This window comes from Hesperophylax consimilis, chromosome 21 (assembly GCF_061612785.1).
Source record: "Hesperophylax consimilis isolate HC1 chromosome 21, BYU_Hcon_1.0, whole genome shotgun sequence".
In the NCBI taxonomy this organism is placed as follows: Eukaryota; Metazoa; Arthropoda; class Insecta; order Trichoptera; family Limnephilidae; genus Hesperophylax; species Hesperophylax consimilis.
In genome coordinates this window covers 7,355,809-7,382,560 of record NC_142856.1, presented here as the reverse complement: position 1 = coordinate 7,382,560, position 26,752 = coordinate 7,355,809, and the positions used below count along the sequence as shown (strand labels likewise).

The window sequence follows — 26,752 nt, the reverse complement described above, 5'->3', positions numbered from 1 at the left end:
TTACAGCACTCGGTTTATGTCCATTTGAAGTCTTAGTGAATTGGTTTGTATTACAGGCAGGAATAATGGAGGGAAAATCATTCTCAAAACAAGGCTTCATGTTTGCTGTAACTCCGTTTATATTCGCCCAGCCCAGGAAAATTAGAAGAATGAACGAAATATCCAATGAATGTGATAGAGAGGTAAGATTTTAACTTATTCTGTACTCCATCTGTGTTGTATCCTTTTCACCTCAAAGAACAAACTGGACGCCTGTGGAACACGATTCTGCAATTTCTAACTCCAGAGTTTTGAAGATTGCCCGAGTGCAATTTGGCAAGCGTATACAAAAAGTACCTCAAGCTCTTGTGTTCCTAGTAGATTTCCATAAATATTCTCTTTTCGGAGTTAATTATAATTCTACTGAATTTTCTTTGCTCTTGGATTTTTTGTAGTATTTATTTTACATCAACGATAATGATAAAAAAAATTGTTAAAAAAAATACCATTTCTGGTATAAAAACAGAACTCTGCAATTTGATCGTATGTCTGTAACATCTCCGCGAATATAGCTGAAACGGTGCGGCGAAACAAAAAACGCTCATAAAGGGTATGGCGGAAAATGTGTTCAAAAAGATTCAAACCCTGTCATATTTAATAAAAAAATTAAACTTTCTTACTATGATAACTCAGTTTTTTTTGTTTATTTGCATGGATTGATGTCGATGACGTTTTTATTTAATTAATAATAACAAATATTATAATTAGATAATACATTTAGTGTCACAAATCTTTGATGGGCGGACATAAGAGTATAACTGCAAAAGTGTAACTTTTCAGGAGAGCAAAAAAACATTATTATGAACCCAATTATCTCAAGTATTTTAAGTTAGTTTAATAGGCACAAAGTTGTTTATTTATGTTTTGAGTACTGGTGTAACTATACTGTTAATACCATTGATGCCGGCATACACAAGACACATTTTCTCATATAAATCGTTAAATGGTCAAAAATGCAGTTATACTGTTATGTCCGCCCATCAAAGAAATATGCCTTCATCCGGAGGTGTGACAGAGGGCGACGATGGTGCACATCCGGAAGAGACGATCGCTTCATTGTCTCATAAGATTTTGCAACAGGTGCGATTTTTCTGACGCCGAGTTTATTTAAAAAAAAAATTAATGCTAACAAAAAACTCACTCCCCACATTCAGAGGTTAATAAACACATTCATATCATTATAAGATCCAATGCAATTTGTTTTAATTTTTGCAAGTGTTTTAAAATTTGAGATGCAATGAAAGATGTGTTTGGTATCCTAGCAGCGGCTTTATTGAGGCAATTGAATTACACAGTCCAAATAGAGTAGCCAGGGTAGTCAAAGTTGTTACTAACGACGAACGACGATATCGTCATAGTAGTTGATGTGCATCACAATGGGATGCATGTATGTCACATCACGGTGGGATGTGAATCCGTGGTCCATAATCATGGCAAATAAGTCGGTCTCGACACCGCGTCGGTGGAGACCAGACTTGCTGACGTCGAACAACGATGTCATCATGGTAGTGTTAGTCTTCACCGTCTTACTCGTAGGTTCCAATGTGATGAGCATGTATTGAATTTCTAGAGCCTAATACGATTACGATTTTTATTACGTTCATTGAAATTGAAGCCTAGCCTCGAAGAAAGATCTAACCCTAAAAACACAATAATATGCTATTACCCTTATCACTTATACATTTTTCCTCAGTTTGACAACATGACATCATTTTTTTAAATATTTAATCAAAAATAGCGCACATAAAAACTGAAAATGTGGAAAAGGGTTCTATGTCGCATTATCACATATATAGATCCCTTTTCCACTGTACTAATAAAACAATGTTATGCATTCAAAGACATTTATTATCTACGTAAGGAATTTTAATTTATATAATAAAAATGATGCAAATGTGAATGGTAGCTGAAGTCGGGGACGCCCGAGCTAGTGAATCAGATACTCGAGTCGGGCCATGTCAAGAGTCAGAATAATAGAAGAGTATGTATGAGACGATGTATAAATGTGAATGAGGCAAGGAGTGTGTGTCAAAACCCTGTTTCATGTTTCGATTTGTATTATTTTCTTCTTCAATGGTTGATGGGTCTAACCTTCAAAATTTATTAAAGAGTTGTTCCAATAAAAAATTTTAATATAATATTGGTACCTATTTACTTACGATACGCTTGTCTGATATGAGTAGTTCCAATTTTGAATTTGAATAATTTTATGCATTACACGTTACTTTCGACTTACCCCCATGTACAGACAAACGAAATTAGTATGTTTAATGTTTCTTTTAATTTTAAAGATAACCAAATCAGCCAATGATGAATGCCAAGCAGCAGGACACATCGTGCAATGCTTGAAGAAACACATTCCTCAGGTGGCGGAAATAACCTTCTGACTTAGCCAGGCCAAGCTTCTCTTTGGAAAGTTGTCTACCCAAGGATTAATTCTGCCGGAGGACTTTGGCAACATTTTGTATAACTACTTTAATTTTCTCTGTGACAATATATGACTTTGTATACTGTCTTTTGTTTTATATTCCTGAAGTGGATAACCTAACCTAACAACTAACCCAAACGGTAACCGAAGTTTTGTTCCTAGAGCTGTTTAAAGTTTCGTTTCTGCATTTCTACTGTTTTCAATAATATATTTCTCCAATTAAATAAATAGGGCTAATGCAAAATATCAAACAAAACTATATTTTTTGATCTCAAAAACAGTAAATATGCAGAATCAAAACTTTCAACAGGCTGTTCTTCGGGACCGTCGAAATGATTGTAAGCAGAAGATCGTATGCAAAGATTGTAACTACAATTTGATCATAAATTTAAAAATGATCTTCCAATCTGTCTTTTATTGGAAAAATTAAAAAGGTGTTTATAATATAAATATTATAATATTATATTATAATGTATGTGCATTATTTTATTTGCAAATATTATGTACCTAGATGTATTTATTGTTAACTGTTGTTTAAATTTGTGTAATATGAAGTCTGTAAAAGCAGCATTTAATATGATAACGACAAGTATTAAAATGATTGTTCGGTATGCAGTGTACTGTACATTAAATAAATGATTACTCGTAAATTATATCAAATCTTTTTACTTAACATGACGCACAGAAACTATTATTTGTCTATGGTCATTTGAGAGTTACAATGATTTTGTTTATGATCATTTTGCTTTTGGTCATTTGAGAGTTATGATCATTTTCTTTACAATCATTTTGCTGACGGTCATTTGAGAGTTATGATCATTTTGTTTACGGTCATGTGATTATGATTATTTTGTTTACGATCATTTTACCTATAACCACTCAAACAGTTAATAAATGTACTGTCATTTATAGATTTTTACTGAAACATCCTCAACTCCTCAGGCCTCTGGCATATTTTGACATAAGGTCGGAGTATTTCCGCTTTGCAAGAAAATCCAAATAAATGGAATTTATCTGAACGCATCCGAAAACTAAAAACTTTCCGTTGTAATTAAAAAAAAAAATTATATGTGAAATGTTTTAAAATTACTGATAAGGAAAATTTTTTAAAAAACATACGTATTAAACAAATGTTACAACAGCAACCTCACCTTTTTGTCATTTCATATAAAAATAATTAATAAAAAATTCAATAATTTCGTAATCTTTTTTTCAAATTGCATTCGGAACTTTTGGTTTCATCAAGGTGCACATTTTAATTATTTTGTAGTAAACATCTAGATTTGAATATAAAGCATGGTGTTTTCACTTTCTAACACCGTTTATATCATATTTCTCACCATGACAAGAGTAAGGGAGATAGATACAAGACAATATGAGTTGTTCCCAAAAGCAAACAAATTAACCTGTAAGTAGATTAGCGAAGAGTAAACATTTAAAATAAAAAAGCCGGCGTTCATTTTTATCTTCAGATGTTTATTAAAGCAATTTTACAAAAGCAATCATTAATACACATAACACAAATTAATAACTTGACAACCTTCTGAGACCAGCAGATGATGTTTGGATTACCATTTTGACTTAACCATTCGATGACAAATAAGCGAGGAAAAAAAGTTTTCAAAATAATCATCAGCTAATGGCAGAGGTAAATAATGATTTTCTTTCAATGGATACAAAACTCTACAGCAATTATATAAGTTCAACTAATGCTAGTAAAATATACAAATAATATATATCAGGATTTTAATTGGAGGCGGATTGGATATAAACAACGATGACAGAACTGCAAAGGATATGTCATCCTATTCATTTATTCAATGATCCTTGTCAGTTTTAGTTCAAATAAGTTCACAACAACCAGGTAGAAAATTGACTATTACTAATTTAAATTCGATTATAAACAATGTAGTTTAATACCAATCAACAATGTGAAAACGGCACTGGAGCCAGTAAGACTATAGTGTCCCCAATTGGATCACCTGGCAAATCAGATTGGTCACCAAACACTGCTAAACCCATTTCAAGTAAGTTAGTTTTCTTTCACCAAGGAGATACTGAGAATATCTTCCACTTGTCAAATGGAACAATCTAAAAATACTGATGTCTAGCAAAGCCATGTTAAGGTTAATGCAACGTATATCATAATCTATGCGTTCATAGATGGAGTTAATTTAATTAACGCCATCTATGTAGATTATGACTTGCATTTACCCTTAGAGGACCTTTCGGATCAATTAACTTCAACATTTGTGTTCTTGATAGTTTTTTCATTGTTATCCAACCCACACAGTTCTAATTCTATGGTACAAACGAGTATGATGTATTGCATTAAAATTTCACAGATAATATAACAAACAAAATTAACATGATAACTATAAAGATGAAATCATACGCTAAACAGTGCAGTCTTTTCTACATCATTACAATACATAGTTGAAGGATTTTTCTCAATCTTCATGATAAATATCAATTAAACCATCATCTACTATGATCGGAATAAGTCCTGTACCGTCAACACAGAAAACACTAGATTGGACTTTAAACACAAAATTATAACTTACACCGCGAGGTGATTTTTCACGAAAATGGCGCAATATAAATTAGCCAAATATTATTATTACATATTATATACATACAGTGACACTCTCTTAAGAAGTTTTCCAAAGGACCGGACCAAAAAAACCTTCTTAAGTGTGTTGAAAATTTTTTAAATAAAGATTTTTTTATAGTATTGCAAACTAAGTTATTGGTGTTACTTATATATAAATTTCATAGGTAAAATTAATTTTAAATATTTAATTGTTTCCGGTTACGACACCAATACTTTCGTATTTTTTCAACCATAGCAGACACAATAATCTCGAGCTGCCACTAATCTCCCCCAATACGGCTCCTCTTGAATGACTCTTGGTACCCGTACGCCGCCTTGTACCACGAGATGAAAAATGATAATAAGTAGTTAGTAGGTTTAGGTACATATGTTCAAGTCCAGACGTCGGACTGTCTGAATTGGATAATTTGAATGGCGCCAATTTTCTAAAATATTTCCTAATAAAAAAGAGTAACCCTTCAATTGAGCCATGGTCGGTTTACTGGGAGTCGTATGAATATGGCTCATCAAAAAGAGCTACTCAATTGAGCCATGGTCGGTTTACCGGGAGTCGTACGAATATGGCTCATCGAAAAGAGCTACTCAATTGAGCCATGGTCGGTTTACCGGAGTCGTACGAATATGGCTCATCAAAAAGAGCTAGCTCAATTGAGACATGGTAGGTTTACCGGAGTCGTACGAATATGGCTCATCAAAAAGAGCTAGCTCAATTGAGACATGGTAGGTTTACCGGAGTCGTACGAATATGGCTCATCAAAAAGAGCTAGCTCAATTGAGACATGGTAGGTTTACCGGAGTCGTACGAATATGGCTCATCAAAAAGAGCTAGCTCAATTGAGACATGGTAGGTTTACCGGAGTCGTACGAATATGGCTCATCAAAAAGAGCTAGCTCAATTGAGACATGGTAGGTTTACCGGAGTCGTACGAATATGGCTCATCAAAAAGAGCTAGCTCAATTGAGACATGGTAGGTTTACCGGAGTCGTACGAATATGGCTCATCAAAAAGAGCTAGCTCAATTGAGACATGGTAGGTTTACCGGAGTCGTACGAATATGGCTCATCAAAAAGAGCTAGCTCAATTGAGACATGGTAGGTTTACCGGAGTCGTACGAATATGGCTCATCAAAAAGAGCTAGCTCAATTGAGACATGGTAGGTTTACCGGAGTCATACGAATATGGCTCATCAAAAAGAGCTAGCTCATTGCGCGGTTCGTCCGTTTTCGTTTGTGATGGATTCGCCGCCAAACTTTTAAAACTTCTTAAGCGGGTAGCTATTTCAGCTAAAACTACTTATGTGAAAAAAATTAATGTTTTTGCAGTTTTTTGTATAGAATTCCAGGGAACTGAAAACAAAACTTTTTAAACTTCTTAAGCTAGCTTCACTGTATATATGTATTTATATTTTAAAATCCTCCCTAGTCCCATTGTTAAAATTGATGTGACAGCGAATTTAACTTGCAGAGTATTGAACCAGTGTTGCCTGGTGCCAAGCCGTCGCTCCAGGCGCCGACCTGCCAAAGCACTGATAGTACCCAACACCTAATACGGCGCCCTTGAGGTTTTCACTAGCGGCAGGCACCGTTAATAGCAATGGATAAGTGATGTCACATGAATAATATTTTGTAATGGTGATGTTACATATAAAAATTTGTCATAACTTGACTTCAGAAAAAAGGAAGAAAGACAGAAGAAACTTATTATAATATTGCTTGTGAAGTTCCAGTGTTTTCAATGTTAACATTTCTACGTTTCCTTATGACATATAAATGCTATTATCATTAAAAATGAAGAAATTTACATGACACAATTGGTAAAAAAATAATGTAATTTCAATAAGGTGCTGTCATCATTTATTGTAATTTCAATAAGATGCTGTCATCATTTATTGTAATTTCAATAAGATGCTGTCATCATTTATTGTAATTTCAATAAGATGCTGTCATCATTTATTGTAATTTCAATAAGATGGTGTCATCATTTATTGTAATTTCAATAAGATGGTGTCATCATTTATTGTAATTTCAATAAGATGCTGTCATCATTTATTGTAATTTCAATAAGATGCTGTCATCATTTATTAGCCCTACAAAAACATCTCACCTACATATTAAAAAATTGAGTTTAAAATTATGGAGGAACGTTGCGCTAAACTTCATATTATATTCATTCGAATGAACATTTTGTTAGCAATATTTACAATAATAATTTCGAATGTCAATAATACAATACAAATGTACCATATAAAAATGGTTTACACTTCTATAAACTTAGTTTGGTGTTTGGTGATATCTTATTGAACAGTTTTAATTAATTATTTATACTTACTAATGTTAGAACCCAGTCAAAAGATAACCAAGGCTTATAGGTTTTTGCTACAAATATTAGATGATTTATTATTACAAATGAACATTTTAGTAGTAAATGCCCTATTTATAGTGAATTTTCCATTTTAATACTTTCATTGCAATTACGATTGGACATGTATTACAAATTGGCAAGACCAAATATACAAGAAAGAAATGGCATCATCGAATTATCGACGCTAACCTTTATACATTTACATATTATGTCTATAAACATGGAAATCTTTTAACTTTTGTTCATTGCATTCTATAATAGATTTAACACGTGTAATTTAATTCGCCTTAAGCTAGCTATACTAACGGAAGATTTCAATGTGAACGTTAAGCAATTATCTTAAGTTTAAAAAAAATTTAAAAATAAACAAAAATGATGACTGTGTGATTGAATTACGAAGCACAAAATAACAGCTATTTATTTTTGAATAAATTATCATTGAATCATTTAATAAATTTGTGATGAAAACTGTTAGCAATCTTGGCAACTAAATATATCATGCTGTATGGAGAAAAAATATGAGGGGAAACCTCTCTACAAACATCTTCTGGGGCTCTCTCTCTCCTATCAAAGGTTCACTATCATCAACCTACAACAACCTAGAGGCCACAGGTCGCAGCGCGGACAACTAAACTGAACTTTAACTTGAATAATCTATAATCATATTACTTCTGTTGTTTTAAAAAATCTCTGCAAACATTGTCAAGTCTTTTTTTCTCCAGACAGTTTTGCGATATAATATATGTTAGTTTTTTCAAGATGATATTATTATATTTTTACCTTTGTAATTAATATTAAGCTACCAAAGATAACTAAGTGAAACTAGTAACTATCCTAACTCTTCATTTCAGTCTTGGTGTTTGCGTTTATAACACTACGTTTATATCTTTCAGTTCAATTGCGGCGAAATCCCAAGAAATATCCTACAATTTTACAAAGATTTCCATTTAAAAAAAGGTCACATAAATTCCAATACAAAAAGTGTATTTTACGTAATTTGTTAACAAAGATGTTAAATTACATTTTGGCAGTGTTTTTTTTAGCATAATTAAGTTAAAACTCTAGAATAATTTTGTGATGAAAGAAGAACTTGTAAAAACCATGCAAAAAATTTTTTTTTTTCAAAAAAGAAATCTTTAGTTTGAAAAAAAAACACATTTTAAATAGAAAACTGTGATCAAAGCAAAGCTTTTGAAAAATAATTGGATATAATAAAGTTGGTTCTTTTTTTAAGTTTTGTATTATGTAGAATGCAGACAAATAATCAAAACATTGAACGAGGCTTAGAAAACATACATTGACTATTCACACAATTATAATTGTAGACCAAATAACATATCAACACAAAAGTGCGTAATATAACAAGTGATGATTTAAAAAAAAAACATGTACACACATAAATCAGCTACCATTATTTGCAAGTTATTTTTGTGATAAATAAATTGTAAATAAAATAATTTCACCAATACCCGTTCTTTCTTTGCAAAAGCTATTTTCATTTATGAACCAAAATTTATAGGAAACTTTAAAACAGCTATTTCATGATTTTATTTTTGTTTTTTTGAACATTATTGAAAAATGCATAATGTAACAAAACAAACATTCTTATACTTTTAGTAAACTGCTCAAAAAGCCAGAATTTGTAAAGATATGAGAAAAACATCTATTTAGTTATTTGTTAACCTGTTCAAATTTTGGTATAATAAATGTTACGTATAAAAAAAAGACTGCAAGAATCGGCATTAGAAATGAAATATTATCTGTTTGGATTACATACTTGTAACTGTAGTTAAAAATCAATTAATTAAAAAGATATCTACCTGTTAACATAACAATTTTTATACATTTATATTTACAATGAAAAAAAAAACATACAAATTTTCAATACAAAGTTTAAAATAAGATAAAATTACAAAATGATTACAGTTGTCAGTCCAGATTGTAGAATATGGTTAATTTATTTTAGAGTTAATATCCGATTAGTTGAAGTAAAGTATAATAGAATGACTAGCACTTGAAGCATATAAATATTTTTACAAAACACCCGACTGACAAAACCGTAAGACGTACAGCAATTACTGCTCACATAAGAAAAATATACCAACTGCACAAGAAATACTGGTAGGTTAACATGTTAAGAATTTAAAAGGAATCAAAGGGAAAACTTCAATTCACCTATATAGTTTGTGAATGTCTAGTTTGATGGAAATATCTATGTTTATATTATTAAACCAATATAAACTAGACTCCCTTTTTACACGGTGTTACATTCCTTGCATGTACTTAATACTCTGCATGTACTATGCGCAGAGGTTTGCGGAAAGCGGGTCAAGTCCTGCAACTGGCTAATAAACTCAGAAATCATTTTATAACAAATGATCACAACGTAGAACAAGCTCTACAATTTCAGAGACATACAAAGAACTCACAAAAAAAGCCACAGCGGTCGATAACAGAATTTTTGTTCAAATCCAGTAAAACTGAAATTTGAAAAGAAATACTCCACAGGCTCAGGAGATCTCTAGTGATGAAATCGATGTCGTAACAAACGGGCGTAAACGGGTTTGTCTATTATCTGATATTGAATAATGTTAGTTGTAATTTTTTAAAATAATATTAGGATACAATAAACAATAATAAATTTTATTTTTATACAAGGAAACCTATCCACAATTATCCACCTTGTAAAAATGGAGTCGAGTCCATAGTCGAATACATAACAAGGAAAACTTAGGAAGGAATTGGGCACTGTCAAATAGATAAGGAGAAACACAATTGACCTTTTTTGGATACGTTATGAGGAAGCAGGAATGGAAAGGGAAAGGTTGGTTATTTGCGAAGGAAAAGGGACAATTCATCAAGGCCCAGTTTTTTCGTTGAAATTCAAATGTAACATTCAGTCATCAAATGACCGTTCAGTTGTTGGCTCCGGAACTTCATAGATATTTCAAAGCCACCAGTGAAGTTATAAACAAATATTTTCTAAAGTCATATTTAGCGCAAGCGATTCTGACATTATCTTTCACACAGTTGCTTCAAACATGAGGGTTAAAATCGCTTTAATAAAATCATCGATTTTAGAATACACCGGTGTCCCAAATACAGTCCAACATGTCCCATGGACAGGCGCCATTTTTTATTTTTTTTTAATTTAGAGGTCCCTGTTAAACGCCAATTCTAGGTGAATTTAAGCTTTTTATCAAATTGTAATAATTGATTAACAACATGATAGTTGTCTTCCGCTGATAACAATTTGTTCAAAAGCTGAAAGGGACTTAGAATCGGCATTTAATGGGGACTTTTCAAATGTCAAAAAAACAAAATGGCGCTGAATGACCATTTGTTGACAACGTTACTATTAAATTTCTAATGACGTGAAACAACCCAACGCAAGTTAACTTTAAAATGGATTGTTTGAAAAATATTCTCTCAACTTTACCAGTGGTAAATATTTACAATCGGTATACCATCTTTGATATGAACGGAGATGTTATATTGAAAGAATAACTTTCTTGATAACGGAATTATCACCGCATGTATAGCACATTTAAAAGTAAGCAAGACGTTTTGATAACCCTAGAAGCTTGGAAAGTACGTATATGTAAACAATATATTGTTGACTGGTTGAAAAAGTATCTTGTTTAAAGTCAGAAATACAGTGTTTGTATAGTATTATAGTCCACAATTAGATCACATGCAAACTGTTTCATGCTCATACTGTGAATATTCAGGATTTTTTTTCTTCTTCAGGAAGGTCACAAAAAACATTCTTTTTTGTGCTCGATTGACAAAATGTTTGTGTAAACGTACCCCCACCTTCCAGATGTTTTGCAAACACAAGCGTTAACTAGTACGATTGACGCGCATAACCTTAGTGTGTAAAAAGTAAAACTAGGCTAACACTTATTAGATAAATTTTTTAAAAATACACAACGTTCGAAAAACTTAATTGTGAATTTTTCCTTTTGATTATCATGAAGTTTACGGCATGAGTTTGAGTGGTTTGGCTATAGTAAGGAACACTATACGGCAGATATAGGCTTGGGACCTGATTACAGTGCACTATTCGTAACAATGTGCATGGCCTCGGTAATGTAAAGTCGTGTCTCAATACGCCAGTTAAAGGTGGTTATAGTGCACTATTCGTATCGCTTTGACCTGGCCTTAGTCATGTAGAGCTGGGAGAGCATTATCGCCGACATCGTCGGCAGTGACTGTCAATGAAGAGATCCTGAAACAAATTAAATGTGATTATTTTAAATAAAATATGAATACATTTTATAGAACTGTTCACATCCACCCCGAAAAATTAGTTCAAACCAGCGCAAATATTTGACAGATGTTTATTTTTTTAGTTAATTTAGTTCTGATAAGTGAGACATTGACTAGGGATTTAGTTCTGATAAGTGAGAGATTGACTAGGGATTTAGTTCTGATAAGTGAGAGATTGACTAGGGATTTAGTTCTGATAAGTGAGAGATTGACCAGTGATTTAGTTCTGATAAGTGAGAGATTGACCAGTGATTTAGTTCTGATAAGTGAAAGATTGACCAGTGATTTAGTTCTGATAAGTGAGAGATTGACCAGGGATTTAGTTCTGATAAGTGAGCAATTGACTAGGGATTTAGTTCTGATAAGTGAGAGATTGACTAGGGATTTAGTTCTGATAAGTGAGAGATTGACCAGTGATTTAGTTCTGATAAGTGAGAGATTGACCAGTGATTTAGTTCTGATAAGTGAGACATTGACTAGGGATTTAGTTCTGATAAGTGAGAGATTGACCATGGATTTATTTCTGTTAAGTGAGAGATTGACTAGGGATTTAGTTCTGATAAGTGAGAGATTGACTAGGGATTTAGTTCTGATAAGTGAGAGATTGACCATGGATTTAGTTCTGATAAGTGAGGGATTGACTAGGAATTTAGTTCTGATAAGTGAGAGATTGACCAGGGATTTAGTTCTCATAAGTGAGAGATTGACCATGGATTTAGTTCTGATAAGTGAGAGATTGACTAGGGATTTAGTTCTGATAAGTGAGAGATTGACCAGGGATTTAGTTCTCATAAGTGAGAGATTGACTAGGGATTTAGTTCTGATAAGTGAGAGATTGACCAGGGATTTAGTTCTCATAAGTGAGAGATTGACTAGGGATTTAGTTCTGATAAGTGAGAGATTGACTAGGGATTTAGTTCTGATAAGTGAGAGATTGACCAGTGATTTAGTTCTGATAAGTGAGAGATTGACTAGGGATTTAGTTCTGATAAGTGAAAGATTGACCAATGATTTAGTTCTGATAAGTGAGAGATTGACTAGGGATTTAGTTCTGATAAGTGAAAGATTGACCAGTGATTTAGTTCTGATAAGTGAGAGATTGACTAGGGATTTAGTTCTGATAAGTGAGAGATTGACACAGGATTTAGTTCTGATAAGTGAGAGATTGACTAGGGATTTGGAAATCTGAACATAAGTAAAATGCACTAATGTTTGTCTAAAGTAAAAACAAAGTAAAACAGCTTACCTGTGGTTAGGTTGTGTGATGAGGAGGTCTCTAGGAAGTGGGATTGCTTCTTCCTAACAATAAACATACAGGCTTAAATTAGCTTACATTTTAAAACCCAAGTCAAATGTATATCATGGGTTAATTACTACAACTAGTAACTCCGAAATCAGCGATTTCGAATTACACAAAAACCATAACTTTATTCGTAGCCCACCTACGCCACAACACATATTATGTATAAATGGGCATGCGCTACTTTTTGTACAAATATTATTAATTAACTTCGTCCAGACCTAATGTGCTGTTTGTGCGCTTTGTTTTCTTCTAAACTACGCAACAGATTTTGATAGGGTTTTCACTATCATTTAGAGTATTTCTTCCGGAAAGTTTATAAATATAATACATGCATATTATATTTATTGAAAGTAGAGAAAAGTCAACGTTTTGTAATCAAGTCGTAAAAAAAATATTTTCAGGAACTTACATTGCTAACGCTGGCTAAACCTTATGAGACATCAAATAAAAAACGCTTACAAAAAAATTTGCATGGTATGTTTATCTTCTAAGGACAATCCCCAGCAACGCTGCGTACACGTAAGCTAGTTTATTTATAATGGAGTAGCTGACGCGTACCCGCCTTGCTCGATTTTCCCTACTTTCTATAAATATAATATGCATGTATTATATACATAAACCTTGCGGAAGAAATTCTCTAAATGATAGTGAAAACCCTATCAAAATTCGTTAAGTAATTTGGAAGACGTAAACGCACAAACAGACAGACGTGGATAGCAACATTGTATTATACTATTTAGAGATAACCACAAACTTTTAGCTACTTTAAAAGGTATAATTATTATGTATTCAAGGTATCCCCCATTGGAAGGGATTTAGTTTCGTTCAATTAAAATTTTAAAACAAAATAAAATCATCCTTTGAACGAATAAATCATCGAAAACGATGAATGAAAGAAAGCAGTAAACTCACAGCAAGTTTTCATTGGTGACAAAATTCTGGTTGTTGAAGATAGCGGCAGTGGGGTGGCCAGCTCGGAATCTAGCTGCAAGCCAAAAACACAATTATTCAAATCAAACAGCGTTGAAACTTTTCCGGAACATCGCTCTCATATCTCAGGAGAGTCGGGCAGACAAACTTAAATAACTATTTCTATGCAAATGTGACAAGTCATGTTTTTTTTATGAAATTGTGTGAAATTAGAGAATTGTTCTTAACCTTTGAACGCTGGCCAAAAATTTGAAGAACCGTGCGAAAATTACTGAAATTTTTTTTCTTAGTTTTACAAATGAGAATAAAAAATATCATTTTATTTTATTGTATCTTATTATTGTATCTTATAATTGACATAAATTTCATGTTCATGTCGTAATACGTTTTCCCAGCTTACATCTAAAAAAAAACTTAATTGTCAAAAAAATAAATTTATGTGAACATTTTTTTTAAATTTCCGATTTTATGCCCGGGTTAAATCTTCCCCATAGGAAACACTAAACCTTTCCACACACTTTTCCACAAATGATCATCTAGTCAATCAACATTATGCAAGTGCATTATATAAGCAAAATAAATACAAAACAATACAAGAACAACACGTCAACCCACCAGAGATCAAATGGGAAAATAATTCACCGAATCCAGATATTTTCATATCAGAGGGTTCGGCTCGGTAGAACTCCTAACAGGGCCTATAAATCCTACTGATCCCTCAACATAAATATTTCGTTATCCTACATGTATTCAAAATGACCGACTTTTGCATCTTTATATATAAATTTTGAATGAGAGAGCTAGGTATAATGCCAGTAGCCGAAATAACAAATGGTAATATTTTTATAGTCTGAGAATGCCAAATTCTTTTTATCTCATTTCCTAGATCTGTGTATTTTCTTATTTTTTCATTAACAGATTTTTGAATATTACAGGAATTTAGTATTATTATTTCTATCCAAAATAATCAAAAGGTGTTTTTAAAGAAATAAAGACTTTGATACACTATTGAAATCTTCTAATATTTTATTGTTTGCAAATTCAGTTGCAAGTGTCAGTTAAAATTTTCTTATGACAGTCATAGAGACAGTCATTTTCTTATGACAGTCATAGAGACAGTCATTTTCTTATGACAGTCATAGAGACAGTCATTTTCTTATGACAGTCATAGAGACAGTCATTTTCTTATGACAGTCATAGAGACAGTCATTTTCTTATGACAGTCATAGAGACAGTCATTTTCTTATGACAGTCATAGAGACAGTCATTTTCTTATGACAGTCATAGAGACAGTCATTTTCTTATGACAGTTATAGAGACAGTCATTTTCTTATGACAGTCATAGAGACAGTCATTTTCTTATGACAGTCATAGAGACAGTCATTTTCTTATGACAGTCATTTTCTTATGACAGTTATAGAGACAGTCATTTTCTTATGACAGTCATAGAGACAGTCATTTTCTTATGACAGTCATAGAGACAGTCATTTTCTCAAGGCACAGAGGTTTAAATCGCGTCTCAAAAATTCCACCTAGGGCCAAATTCCAATGTCACCAGTGCACAATTGGTTTGTAGACGGGAAAAAATTCTTGTCACTGGTGCACAATCGTTATTCCAGAGGTTAAGCCCAGTTTTTCATAAACTTAGTCAACAAATCTAGGCTTAAATATGAGAAGGATTAACCAGCTGTTAAGACTGGCTTATTTAAGACACAAACACACCAATAAAGATTGTGTTGGTAAATTGTTTTCGTTACCGAGCACGACTGCAGATCACCAAGAACAAACAACAGTTCAAGATCACTAAGGGGGTATTTCACTATGTCGGGCTAAATATCTGAATAGCTATCCGTTGGCTGGCTTTAAAGTTCAGAATAACTTCGTTATTCAACGGCGACCGTTTCACCATTGTTTCGAGCTTCCTGATAGATAACACTCGAAATAGTCTGGCAACATCGCAAAATGTTAGCAGTTACTCCATCTACTGCCACGGCTGTCATGCGTCACAGTCCGCACACCGCGAAGTGTGCATTTTTTTGGTTATGTTATGTTGATTATCAGGTCATTTTAGATAGATTCGTGTCGAATTAATACATTGTTTCTTATTTTGAACACAATCAAATAATTCAGGATGGATCATACAAGCATTCAAATTCATTCAACAAAATTCGACTCACTTCTCAGCTGTTAAACTCGGAATGTTTTGACGCCATCTTTGATTCGAGGAATAGCGCCTAACGTGAAGTTCGAGCACTGATTAGTCAAATCGAACTTTAACCCGAGCGTTAGCGTTATTCAGATATAGTGAAAACGAAAAAATGACTAATCCGCGGATTAGTGCTTAATCAGAACATAATCAGAGATAGTGAAATACCCCCTAAATATGATTAGTTTAATATAAAAGTAGGGAGCCTAAGATCACATCCAATATTTCAATAGTTAAGGCCAAGTAGAAGATACCATACTTGTTAAAGTGACATTTTGATTTTTGTGTAAGGTGGACACTGCAATTGCAGCGCATCGTGATGTGCATGGGCACAATTCTTTAACACTGCAAATGCAGGGCTCCGGTTTCTAGGGGTTAATCTTTCTTTCAAGCTTTAGTTTATTAGGAAGCTAGTTCTTTAACCCCTAGGGTTTTTTGTGCCTTTTAGTACACGGTACAATAATAGCAGAAGAGTATTTTTGTGTATTTTACGGTACAAACTGACTCATAAAAGTAGTTCCATCTCCTTTTGTATTATTTATATATTGTGAGTTCCTGCAAAAAAATTTGTTTTAATTTTTTCATTCAATTTATTCTTATTTATTAAAACATTTTAAAATGTTTTCGTTAATTTAAAAAAAAAAAAAAAAAAAAGTATTTTTTGAAGGTTCCCATGCAAGTTAGGAACCTTATAGTTCGTAAGGAATATGACCGTACCCGTACGGTAGCGCCTAAAATTAATTAATTATTGAATTTCTTCCGGAAAACCGATGGTTACTGCCATCTAGGAACAATTTGTCATAACTTGCAAAAGTTTTTAGCGATTTAGGTATATTACCAATGGAGTTATTCACAATTTAAATATTCCGTGAAGTCACCGTCTGGCAGTTGGTGGTAAACAACATTTTTATTGCGAGCGACGTCTTTTGTGAAGTGAAATTTGTGGTTTTTGTTTTTTTTTACACTTTAACGTAATCATCTTGCATTAAAAATTACCTCACGTGTTTGGATGTGAATATTTTTTACATATATTGTACCGATAGTGTTTGTTTTCAGTTTGAATACAGTTTTTGACAGTTTGAACAAAATTCAATAGTGTTAATCTTAGGACAGGTTGTTTCGGAGAATTTGAACAATTCATCAAATTTAAACGTTCATTTCCGGGTTCTGTGAAAGTCCTATTCAAGTTCTGTTATTATATCATTATAGGCTAGTTGCTTGACAAAACTGAAATAAAAACAGAACTTGAAAAAATATTTCATAGAACTTGAAAATTAACTTTGAAATTTGATGAATTGTTCAAATTCTCCGAAACAACCCGTCCTTAGTGCTGTGAACTATTTGAAATATTATTCGCTATACTGTTATTATCATTGACATTTTATTATTTTAGGTTATTCATAATTTGGACAGTGTTTTACTGTGATTTGACTTTGTGTTTCGTATTGATAACTTGTTCAATTTATATATTTTACGTTTATTTTTATAAAAAATGCTTAACCCTTTGAATGAACCAGACATTGCAGATATTTTAATCAAAAGTGAAGATGAAGATGTTTACAAAGATCTTCATGATTTGCCAATACATTCGGATAGCTCATCCGACGAATCTGATACATCTGATGAGGATGAAACTCTCCCTAGTTATTCAACATCCAAAAAGAGAAAAGTTGATCATCGTAAATAATGGGAACAGTGTAAGTTTACGCACATTATTCATGAATTCGATTCAACTAACTCAGTTATAAGAGCAAATATATACTTAGTGAAAATTCAGTGAAAATAGACTTTTTTGAGTTATTCTTCACAGTAAAAATAATTGTCAGCGAAAAAAATAAATAAGCTCAAAAATTTCTTTAGACATTTCTCAGAAGTCTAAAATGATGAAGTGAAAAGACACCACGGAGGCTGAGATATATACATTTTTAGCCACGATTATGCTTATGGGACTTGTGGGAAAAAACTCGCTGAAGAAATACAACAAATAATCCAATAATTGAAACACCTTTTTTTAAAGTATTATTTTAGCAAGATAGATTTTTTTCTTTTACTCCGAGCCCTTCATTTTTCTGATAACGATACTACGACAACCGATAAATTATTATTAATTATTGACTGCAAAACAATAATAACTCGTAATAATACGAATTATTCCCCTGTAAATCAAATTTTTGTAGCCGATTACCTCTTCAGTCGGTTCTTCAAGTTCAGTTATTAAAAGTAAATTCGTAAGAATAATACATATTTACGAATCGAATTTTTTCGAATTACCCAAACAAATATTCGTGCGCGGACAAAAATAAATTTATAAGAATTTTTTTTTGTATAAATTTAGAATTATCGGGGATCGAATTAAGGGGGTTCTACTGTATTAGGTTTGTGAAATTAAATATGATTTTTAGTATTTTATAAAAGATGTATTTTTACACTTTACATGAAAAAAAACCGGTGGGCGACAATGTAAATAAATATTTAAAAAAAAAATAATTAAAAAAAATATTTCAATATTAATTGCATTTTATTATGTACTTTTGTAATTTTTTTGTATAGTCTTTCATCTGCTTTCACAAATAGTATTACATTTTGGTAAATGTTAAAAACCAATGAGTGTGTTGGAGAATTAAAATCAACCGAATATTTATAAATAAATCATGAATCTAACGTTTAAAGTAACTGTTTATTTCCAGTCCCTCGAAAAACCTTATAATGCCGCTTGCGGTTACTTCGTTCCGTTCCCTACATTTAGATGCAATTCTCTCTCACGGCCTATCTATCCAAATGTCATTATGTGGGTAGTCTGTTAGTGATAACACAAAATGAAAGCGGTAATTAGGGTTTAGTATTAAGGAAATAATAAAAGAAATGAAATAAAAACCAACATTACAATTTTACTAACTATTGCTGGCCTCCTCGAACGACGGCCTCGTTGGAAGGGCGTCACTTGAACACATTTGTAGATCCTGCAAATGTATCGTTACAATATTAGAAATAACTCAAATATAACATAGACTAAACTAAAATATGGAAATGCAATAAATTAGGAAAAAATACATTTCAGGGCACATATAGTAGAACCCCGCTATTCGAAATCCACGGGACATCAAAAATCAAATTTCGAATTAACGAATTCCCAGAATTCGAAATTTTAAAAAAAAACCAAAAAAGATAGTAAATAGTAAATTTGTAAAAATACAATATGTATATTTCCGCGGCCCTTCAAATTCAGATATTCGTAAATTAGTAAAATTATGATTTTTTTTATTTGGCAGATTCATATTTACAAAATTATGATTTATTTTTGCAAAAATTGAATTTTTTCAAATTAGATAAACAATTTTTTGTGCACGGACATATAATAAATAAATTTAGAATTACAAATTTCATTTTCGATGAAAAATTTTTTCTGGGAATTTTTTTTTGGCGAAAATTGTGAATTACGCCTTTTTTCGAATTATTTGGGTTCGACTGTAATAACTTCACAAATAATTTAAAAAAAATATATTAACATATTAAATGAACCCTCTTAGTTTCAGAGCTTGGATTTATGGTTGCACTTGCACTGACCGGTCAGTGGTTGAGTGGGCATAGCGCTTGGGTCTCACCCGAGCGTCACGTGTTCGATTCCTCGGCTGGCTAAGTCCTCCATCACAACACAAGCAACATTTTCGGCTTTCTGTGGTGGTAGTAGGAGATTTTCAAACATTGTTGGGTTATTCGTAACCTGGGAATGTTTGTCTTTCTTTTTAAAAAAAAAAAAAAAAAAACATAGTTGTGCTAAATGCCATACCTTGTACATCTGTCACATATAACTTTGATGCATCATACAAAAGACAATGGCACAGGAAACACATAAGGCTGACATAATATACTATAGATAGGTAGTGTATATTCAATTTATAATCAAATGTCTACTTATGGTCAGTGTAAATAGGATACAGTAGAACCTCGTTATTTCGAAATCCAGGGGACATCAAAAATCGAATTGAAATTTGATTTTTGATGTCCCCTGGATTTGGAATTATTCCTTTATTTTCGCGGCCGATTACCAGCGCGGCCGGCCCTTTAAATTTAGATATTTGGTGTAAATTCGTAAAACTACGACATATTTCCACGTAAAACATATTTTCTTTTAGATTCAGATTTACGAAATTTTATGACTTATACAAAAATAAATTTCGAATTAAAAAACCATTTTGTATGAAAAAAAAATTTCTGTGGATATTTTTTTGGTGAAAATTTGGCACTACGCGTTTTTTCGAATTAACGGGGTTCTACTGTAATAGGTTAATTGGGAAATATTAGCCAGTCAGGTTGTTAACAGTTAAGAATATAAAATCAATATTTGGTACACACTTGCAGACTTTTAATATTTTGCATCACAGTATTGACGTCCAGTTCTTGGTCCATGGCTGCGGCAGCTTCCTTCTCTTCACTGTGGGTCCTCTCCATAAACCTATCAGACTTGGGCAAAAAATTGTCTTTGATAACGCTAACGGCCTCGCCCTTGACCGCATTAACGGCACTATCGCCGGTAAAACTTTGAGCATTCCTCGAGTTGGGCTCGGAATCTCCCAGCATATCCAATTTGTATTTCTTGGGTTCGGGTTCATCGTCCGGTTCGGGCGTTTTCCGTGGATATTTCAGGACAGAATCTGAGTTTCCGTGGATAACCGACTGCGGGTTGGATTGATTGACATGTTTCTTCACATCGTGACTGTCGTGCGATGATTTGAGAATGTTTTTCACGGAATACGCATCGTTGACAATGCTTTTAATAGAGAAATCACTGTTTGCTTGCGGCTTGTCATGAAGCTTCCGGTACTGTTTCTCCACCTCCAGGCGGATGATTTCTCTCCGTTTGACATCGTCGTCTCGGAGAACAGATGTGATGGCTTTATTTTGAGATTCAGACACGATTTCTACGCAGTCGTCGCTACTGCTATCGTCCAGATTTAACGAAAGTTCTCTACTTCTGGGAGTGGTTGAAGGAAAGTTCAGTTTTTTAGAGGTGGAATGACCCTCCCTTGAAGAACTTCCTTCTACAGATAGCACTCTCTGGGAGCCACTATTGTCTCTTTGGGAGCTGTTGTCCCTATGAGAATTTCCATCTCTATCTTTTTGAGCAACCAAAGTCTCCGCTGCTAAGGCGTCGTACTTCTTCTGAATTCTGTGTTGTTTAAGAACATATGTAGGCTGTGTTGGCGTTGAACTAGACATAGGCGGATGTTCCAAATGCTTTGAAGTCGGAGAAACATTCAGAGCATCATTATGCGGCGATTTGTGAACATCATTTTGGTATTTGTCACTGATTTTCACCTCAGATGACTTGTGATAATTGGTCGGAGACAGAGGGATGGAATTAGAAGATCGCTGATGATGTGACGATGATGAAGATGAGTGTTCAGTCTTATATTTGGGTTTGACAAACATATCGTTGCCGACGAGAGACTTGAAATCTTCGCTGGACAATTTAGTTTCGCCGGATCCTAAATATGCTTTAGACAGCAGCGGTAGGGGCGAAGTTGGCAGAGAATTGCTAGATTTTGTGATCAAATCCAAGCCGGTGGATATATGAGGCAACTTAGAGGATATCTTTTCTCCTGTTTTGCTGCTGTGATCAAGTGTCTTGACTCTATGTCCATCTTTACTTCCATCCAATTTGCTATTAGCGGGATCGTGAGAATTCTTCCCCGATATGATTTTAGCCAGGGTAGCCTTGCCGAAGAGAGCGTTGTTTGATTTGACCTTGATAGAACCGGGGCTGACGGACTGCTGATGACTCGCAACAACGGTGGTAGCGTTGATTTCTAACGGTTTCAACAACTGATTGGGCGTGATTGTCACCGAATTGCTTACTTTCGTCGGCAGTGTATTCTTACTCGAGTCCTTGCCAGTTGTGGCAGAAACTGGCGTTATCGTCAAGGAACTATTACTGTTTGGATGGACATACATATCAGTTTTTGGCGGCGAAGGAGATGTCTTTAAATCGATGGCATCGCTTTTCTTTTGGAAGACGCTTGTGACGCTAATAGATATGTTATCACCGATCATCGGCGAGGCAGATCGTCTGCCATCGGCGTGAACTTTATTATGGGACTTCTTATCAGGATCAATTAGATTTGGTGATACATTGTTTCTACTAACGTTTTGATCAGATATCTTTGATTCAGATTCTTTAAGGTCAGTTCCTACGCATATGGAACTAGTGACAGGGCGAGTTCTGGGTTGTATAGGAGCCATTGGTTCGGGATCGCTTATACTTCTTTCTGCAAGAGAGAATTTAACAGGCTCGGTAATGGACATCTTGCTGGAAGCCTTGGTGAGGGAAGGTTGCTGCTGAGAGGAGGCTGCCTGCTTCAAGTCAGCACTCTTGGAGTGTAATTTTGTTTTCCCGCTGTCATTCAGTGATTTAGGAATCTTTCCGAGTCTGTAACATATAACATTTGTATTAGGGCCAATAAATTAATCTTGAGTAAGAACTGAAGTGAAATAGCACAAAACAGCGCTGCACATGAGTTATATTATTATTAAAAACATAGGTGTCAGGTAGATATGTTATCCTTGTTCTACCGGTATTACAATGCTAAATGCTCCGAGGAACTAGTCACTGATCCCTTCGATGCATAGTCGGGAAACACGCTAAACGAGCGCCTAACATATGTACATGGTTGATTTGTTCTTGAGTTCAACAGCTCGGCTGTGGAACAATTTGTCAGCCTCTTCAAAGACCCATGTTCACTACTTCCTCTCCCTCCAAAGACCATCCACACAGCATCCCCAAAGATGACAAATCCTGTGTGGAGTTAATGTAAAAAAAAAAATGTAAACAGTGAGTTCTGGCTTATAGAAAGTGCACGGCACGAAAAGTTTAAGAAAGGAACACTTTAGCGATACTAAATTCTTTCAACTCAGATGCTGAATCGTTTTTGCATCACAAGATATAATCTATGATTATATACAATTTCTTCAAGTAAGGAAACAAAAAGAATAGAGAAGGTTCAGATTCGGCCAATAAACATGGATAAAGCCACTACAGGTTTTGCTTCAATTCTGAATGGCGATCAACAAAGGAAGATACGACCAAACGAACTATAAAAGTTATGCATTATTGCATGATGTGGGTAGATGCAATTTGCAGCAGTATGGGTGATGATCTATCTCCCTCGTTTCTATTATCTATGGTACCAGGGGACCAGGTGTGTGAGAAGGTGTCGGATACCAGAAGGGTGTACTCACTTGGCTTGCTGAAGGAGGGTGGGCATTCGGACAAAACCGAGGGGAAACAGCGGCAGGACCACTCGGTGAAGGTACCTGGCCATGGCTTCTTCATCATCAGATAGTCCTTGCTCCTTCACCAGGTCCGACAGCAAGGAGCTAGAATCATGTTAAAACAGTTTGCTAAGTACTATGTATATTCTTCTTGTATAGTGGGGAGATTATTATAGCTCTGTTTTGTAATAAACATCACCTCAGGGATGGTTGGCCTTACCAAATTCAGGGCCCCCCAATTTGTTATCAAAACTTTGATTTACAAGTGAATAAGTCATTTTATTAAAAAATTTATATTTGAATTTAAAGGGGCGGCCACGGAACTAGACTTTTCGGCAATTTGTTAACTCGAAATTTGGTTTATGAGATTCCCTGTTTCATTTCGAATTAACGGAGTTCAATGAATAAATATTTTTTTAAATGATCACTAATTTTCCATATAATTATGAAATCAGCCCATTTAAATAAAATGAATACATAAATTCACCTTCCTTCTCTCCATCATTTGAAACGATGGCTTAGAACCCTTGACGGATGGAAACCAGAAATAAATACTTGTTCAATTGTATTTGCTTTCCTCACGGTATGCACAGCTTATCAGCCTTTATGGACCACACACTACAGGTAACTTAACACATTACAGAACACAAATGCAGATGGTGATGAATAAACAACGGGTTCACGTCGACAAAACATGCTCAACAATCTTCCTATCCTACTTGAATGGCGGAAAAGGCATTGCTGTCTGATAATTTTAGCTATTTTTAAGGGTCCCAACATTGAGAGCAACGAGCGGGCTGACGAACTAGCAAGGAAGGGGGCGAAAGCACCACTTGTAGGATCCGAGCCGGCCGTAGGAGTAGCAGCTTGCCACACAAAATTACGTATTGATAGGTGGGTCAAATCCCAGCACCGCAAAGAATGAGTACTCATAAAAGGACCAGACCCTAGACGAACCAAGAAACTACTCGATATGGATAGAAACTCACTGAGGGAACTGGTAGGACTACTAACGGGACACTGCCATCTCAGGAGACACATGCAGATATTGGGAGTGGAAAACACCAATAGATGCAGGAAATGTGAAAAGGATGAAGAGACTCCAATTCACCTATGGTGCCAATGTCCTGCCCTGGTGGGAACTAGGCTCAGATACCTGGGGAGACATACAGTAGAACCAGAAGACATAGCCATATACCCAATGACAACCCTGGTGAACTTAAAAAAAAAAAAAAAAAGGTTCCCAACTGTGTGTTTATGTATTTAAAAATGTTAACCAAGCCTTCTCCATCTTCAATTCCTTGTCTTTTATGTGAAAGAATATTTTATCAAAAGGAAACTATATTTAAACACGTAGAACGGGAAATACAACCATACACTTATCGCACTGGAGATTGGGAAGTAATAATATATGTACATCACTAAATGGCCCAACACTGACATTAACTCCTGTACATGGAGTCATATTACAAAAGCAGGCTTATATCAGACAATAATTTTATAGTTGGGATGTTTTGAGTACGACATAAATTTTTTTTGTTAAAAATTTAATTTAATTCGCCTGCACGAGGTGTGTTAATTTAGTCTTTTCCCATGATTTTTCTAAGGCTAAACTAATCAAATATGTTTGCTACATATTTGCAACATCAGTACTCACCGAACTTGGTCATTCCAGGAGAACCTGCGTTTCGGCAACCGCTTCTCGGGAGTCTTCTTATCGTCGTCGAGCGTGGAGTTTAGTAAAACAATTTGTTTACTGAAATTAAAAAATATAGTACCTACTTAGCACAGTGATACAGTCGCTGATAAAATCTTCAATTCTTCATTCTCGTAACGTGGGCGGGACTTTTCAGATCCTCACAAAGATGCATTTTTATAATGGACTAATAGCTAGTTATTTGCAAATCAACTCATTAATGAACTCTAGAAGTAGGATTTGATTTAATTTTTAAAATTGTAAATCAATTGATGAACTCTAGAAGTGGGATTTGATTTGATTTTCAAAATTGGAAATCAATTGATGAACTCTAGAAGTGGGATTTGATTTGATTTTCAAAATTGGAATGATTCAGAGAAGCGATAAAGTAGGAAAGAATTTAAAAAAAAATTAATTTACAATTCTTTATTTGAAATGTGTATTATTTTGTTTAATTCTTTGACAAATGTCGTAATTTCTCAAGTTTACTAAGGACGGGTTGTTTCGGAGAATCTGAACAATTCATCAAATTTCAACCTTCATTTTCGGGTTCTGTGAAAGACTTATTCAGGTTCTGTTTTTATATCATTGTAGGCTAGTAACTTGACAAAACTGAAATAAAAACAGAACTTGAAAAAATATTTCACAGAACTTGAAAATGAACGTTGAAATTTGATGAATTGTTCAGATTCTCCGAAACAACCCGTCCTAAAGGTTTTAAAAGTCACCCATTGCAATGATCCTGATTTTTCACATAGAACTTACTTCAATTCCAAAATTTTTTGCGACTCCGTTTTGTAGTTTTCTAGTAAGGCAGGTTTCATTTTTTCTATTATCCCTTTAAGTCTGAAAAATAAACCATACAATATATTTAATATTATTAATATGGACACATTATCGTACAATTTTTATTGTAAACCAGTAAAAACTCGGTGCTTTCAGAGCTTTTTGAAAATCAACTTATATTTTAGTCATTTAGTATGCCAAGAAGCAGGGATGGAATGAATGAGTTTATTAACTCCTGGGAGTACAATGCTTTATATAATATACTCAGATAATTTTAATAAAAAAAAATATATATTTATAAATCCACAATTTAACAAGAAAACAGGAGGAAAAGAGAAATATACATTCTTTTAAAAGAGACTGTAATTATTATTATGAAAATAGTGTAAATCCATTTTTATTAAGTATGAAATAAGGACACATTAACCTTTACTGGTCTTTTCAACACTCTCAATCTCATAACATGGCACACTTTGACACAATGTGCGTGTTTTAGAGAAACTTCATGGATCACATATGCGACACACGCCATTGGATCATATACGCAACAACGGCGAAGATCGGGTTAAGAAGATAAAAGTAAAAAAACATTATTTTGACTTGAGATCTTGTGGATTTAGGAACAGTGTTCTACCTGTCCAAGGGGTCCGAGGAAGTATGCGGAGTCCTTATCTGCTGGTCTGCGAGCCTCCTGGCCCTCTGGATGAGTCCGGCTTTGCCCCTTCGAAGGAGAGCGGCCGCATGGGAGAAGAGGGCTTGGCGCACCGACGGAGGCACAGACCCTCGGCGGCAGTGTTTCTCCATCCTGGTGGTGCCATAACAGAATAATCACATTAACCATCTGCAC

General features: G+C 34.1%; 1 protein-coding gene across 1 annotated transcript in view; it reads right to left on the bottom strand.

Moving 5' to 3' along the window:
* Positions 1-9,131: 9,131 nt before the first annotated feature.
* The window catches only part of LOC149413562 (uncharacterized), a 39,747-nt gene continuing 22,126 nt past the window's right edge, over positions 9,132-26,752 (bottom strand). Inside the window, exons 9-17 of the mRNA XM_089644390.1 lie at positions 26,540-26,710; positions 25,885-25,965; positions 25,081-25,179; positions 23,391-23,528; positions 20,508-22,581; positions 19,051-19,114; positions 13,931-14,003; positions 12,962-13,014; positions 9,132-11,674 (exon numbers count right to left, since the gene is read on the bottom strand). Of these exons, the coding sequence (XP_089500516.1) occupies positions 11,661-11,674; positions 12,962-13,014; positions 13,931-14,003; positions 19,051-19,114; positions 20,508-22,581; positions 23,391-23,528; positions 25,081-25,179; positions 25,885-25,965; positions 26,540-26,710 (2,767 nt within the window). The 3' untranslated portion in view covers positions 9,132-11,660. The remainder of the gene's footprint in view (positions 11,675-12,961; positions 13,015-13,930; positions 14,004-19,050; positions 19,115-20,507; positions 22,582-23,390; positions 23,529-25,080; positions 25,180-25,884; positions 25,966-26,539; positions 26,711-26,752) is intronic.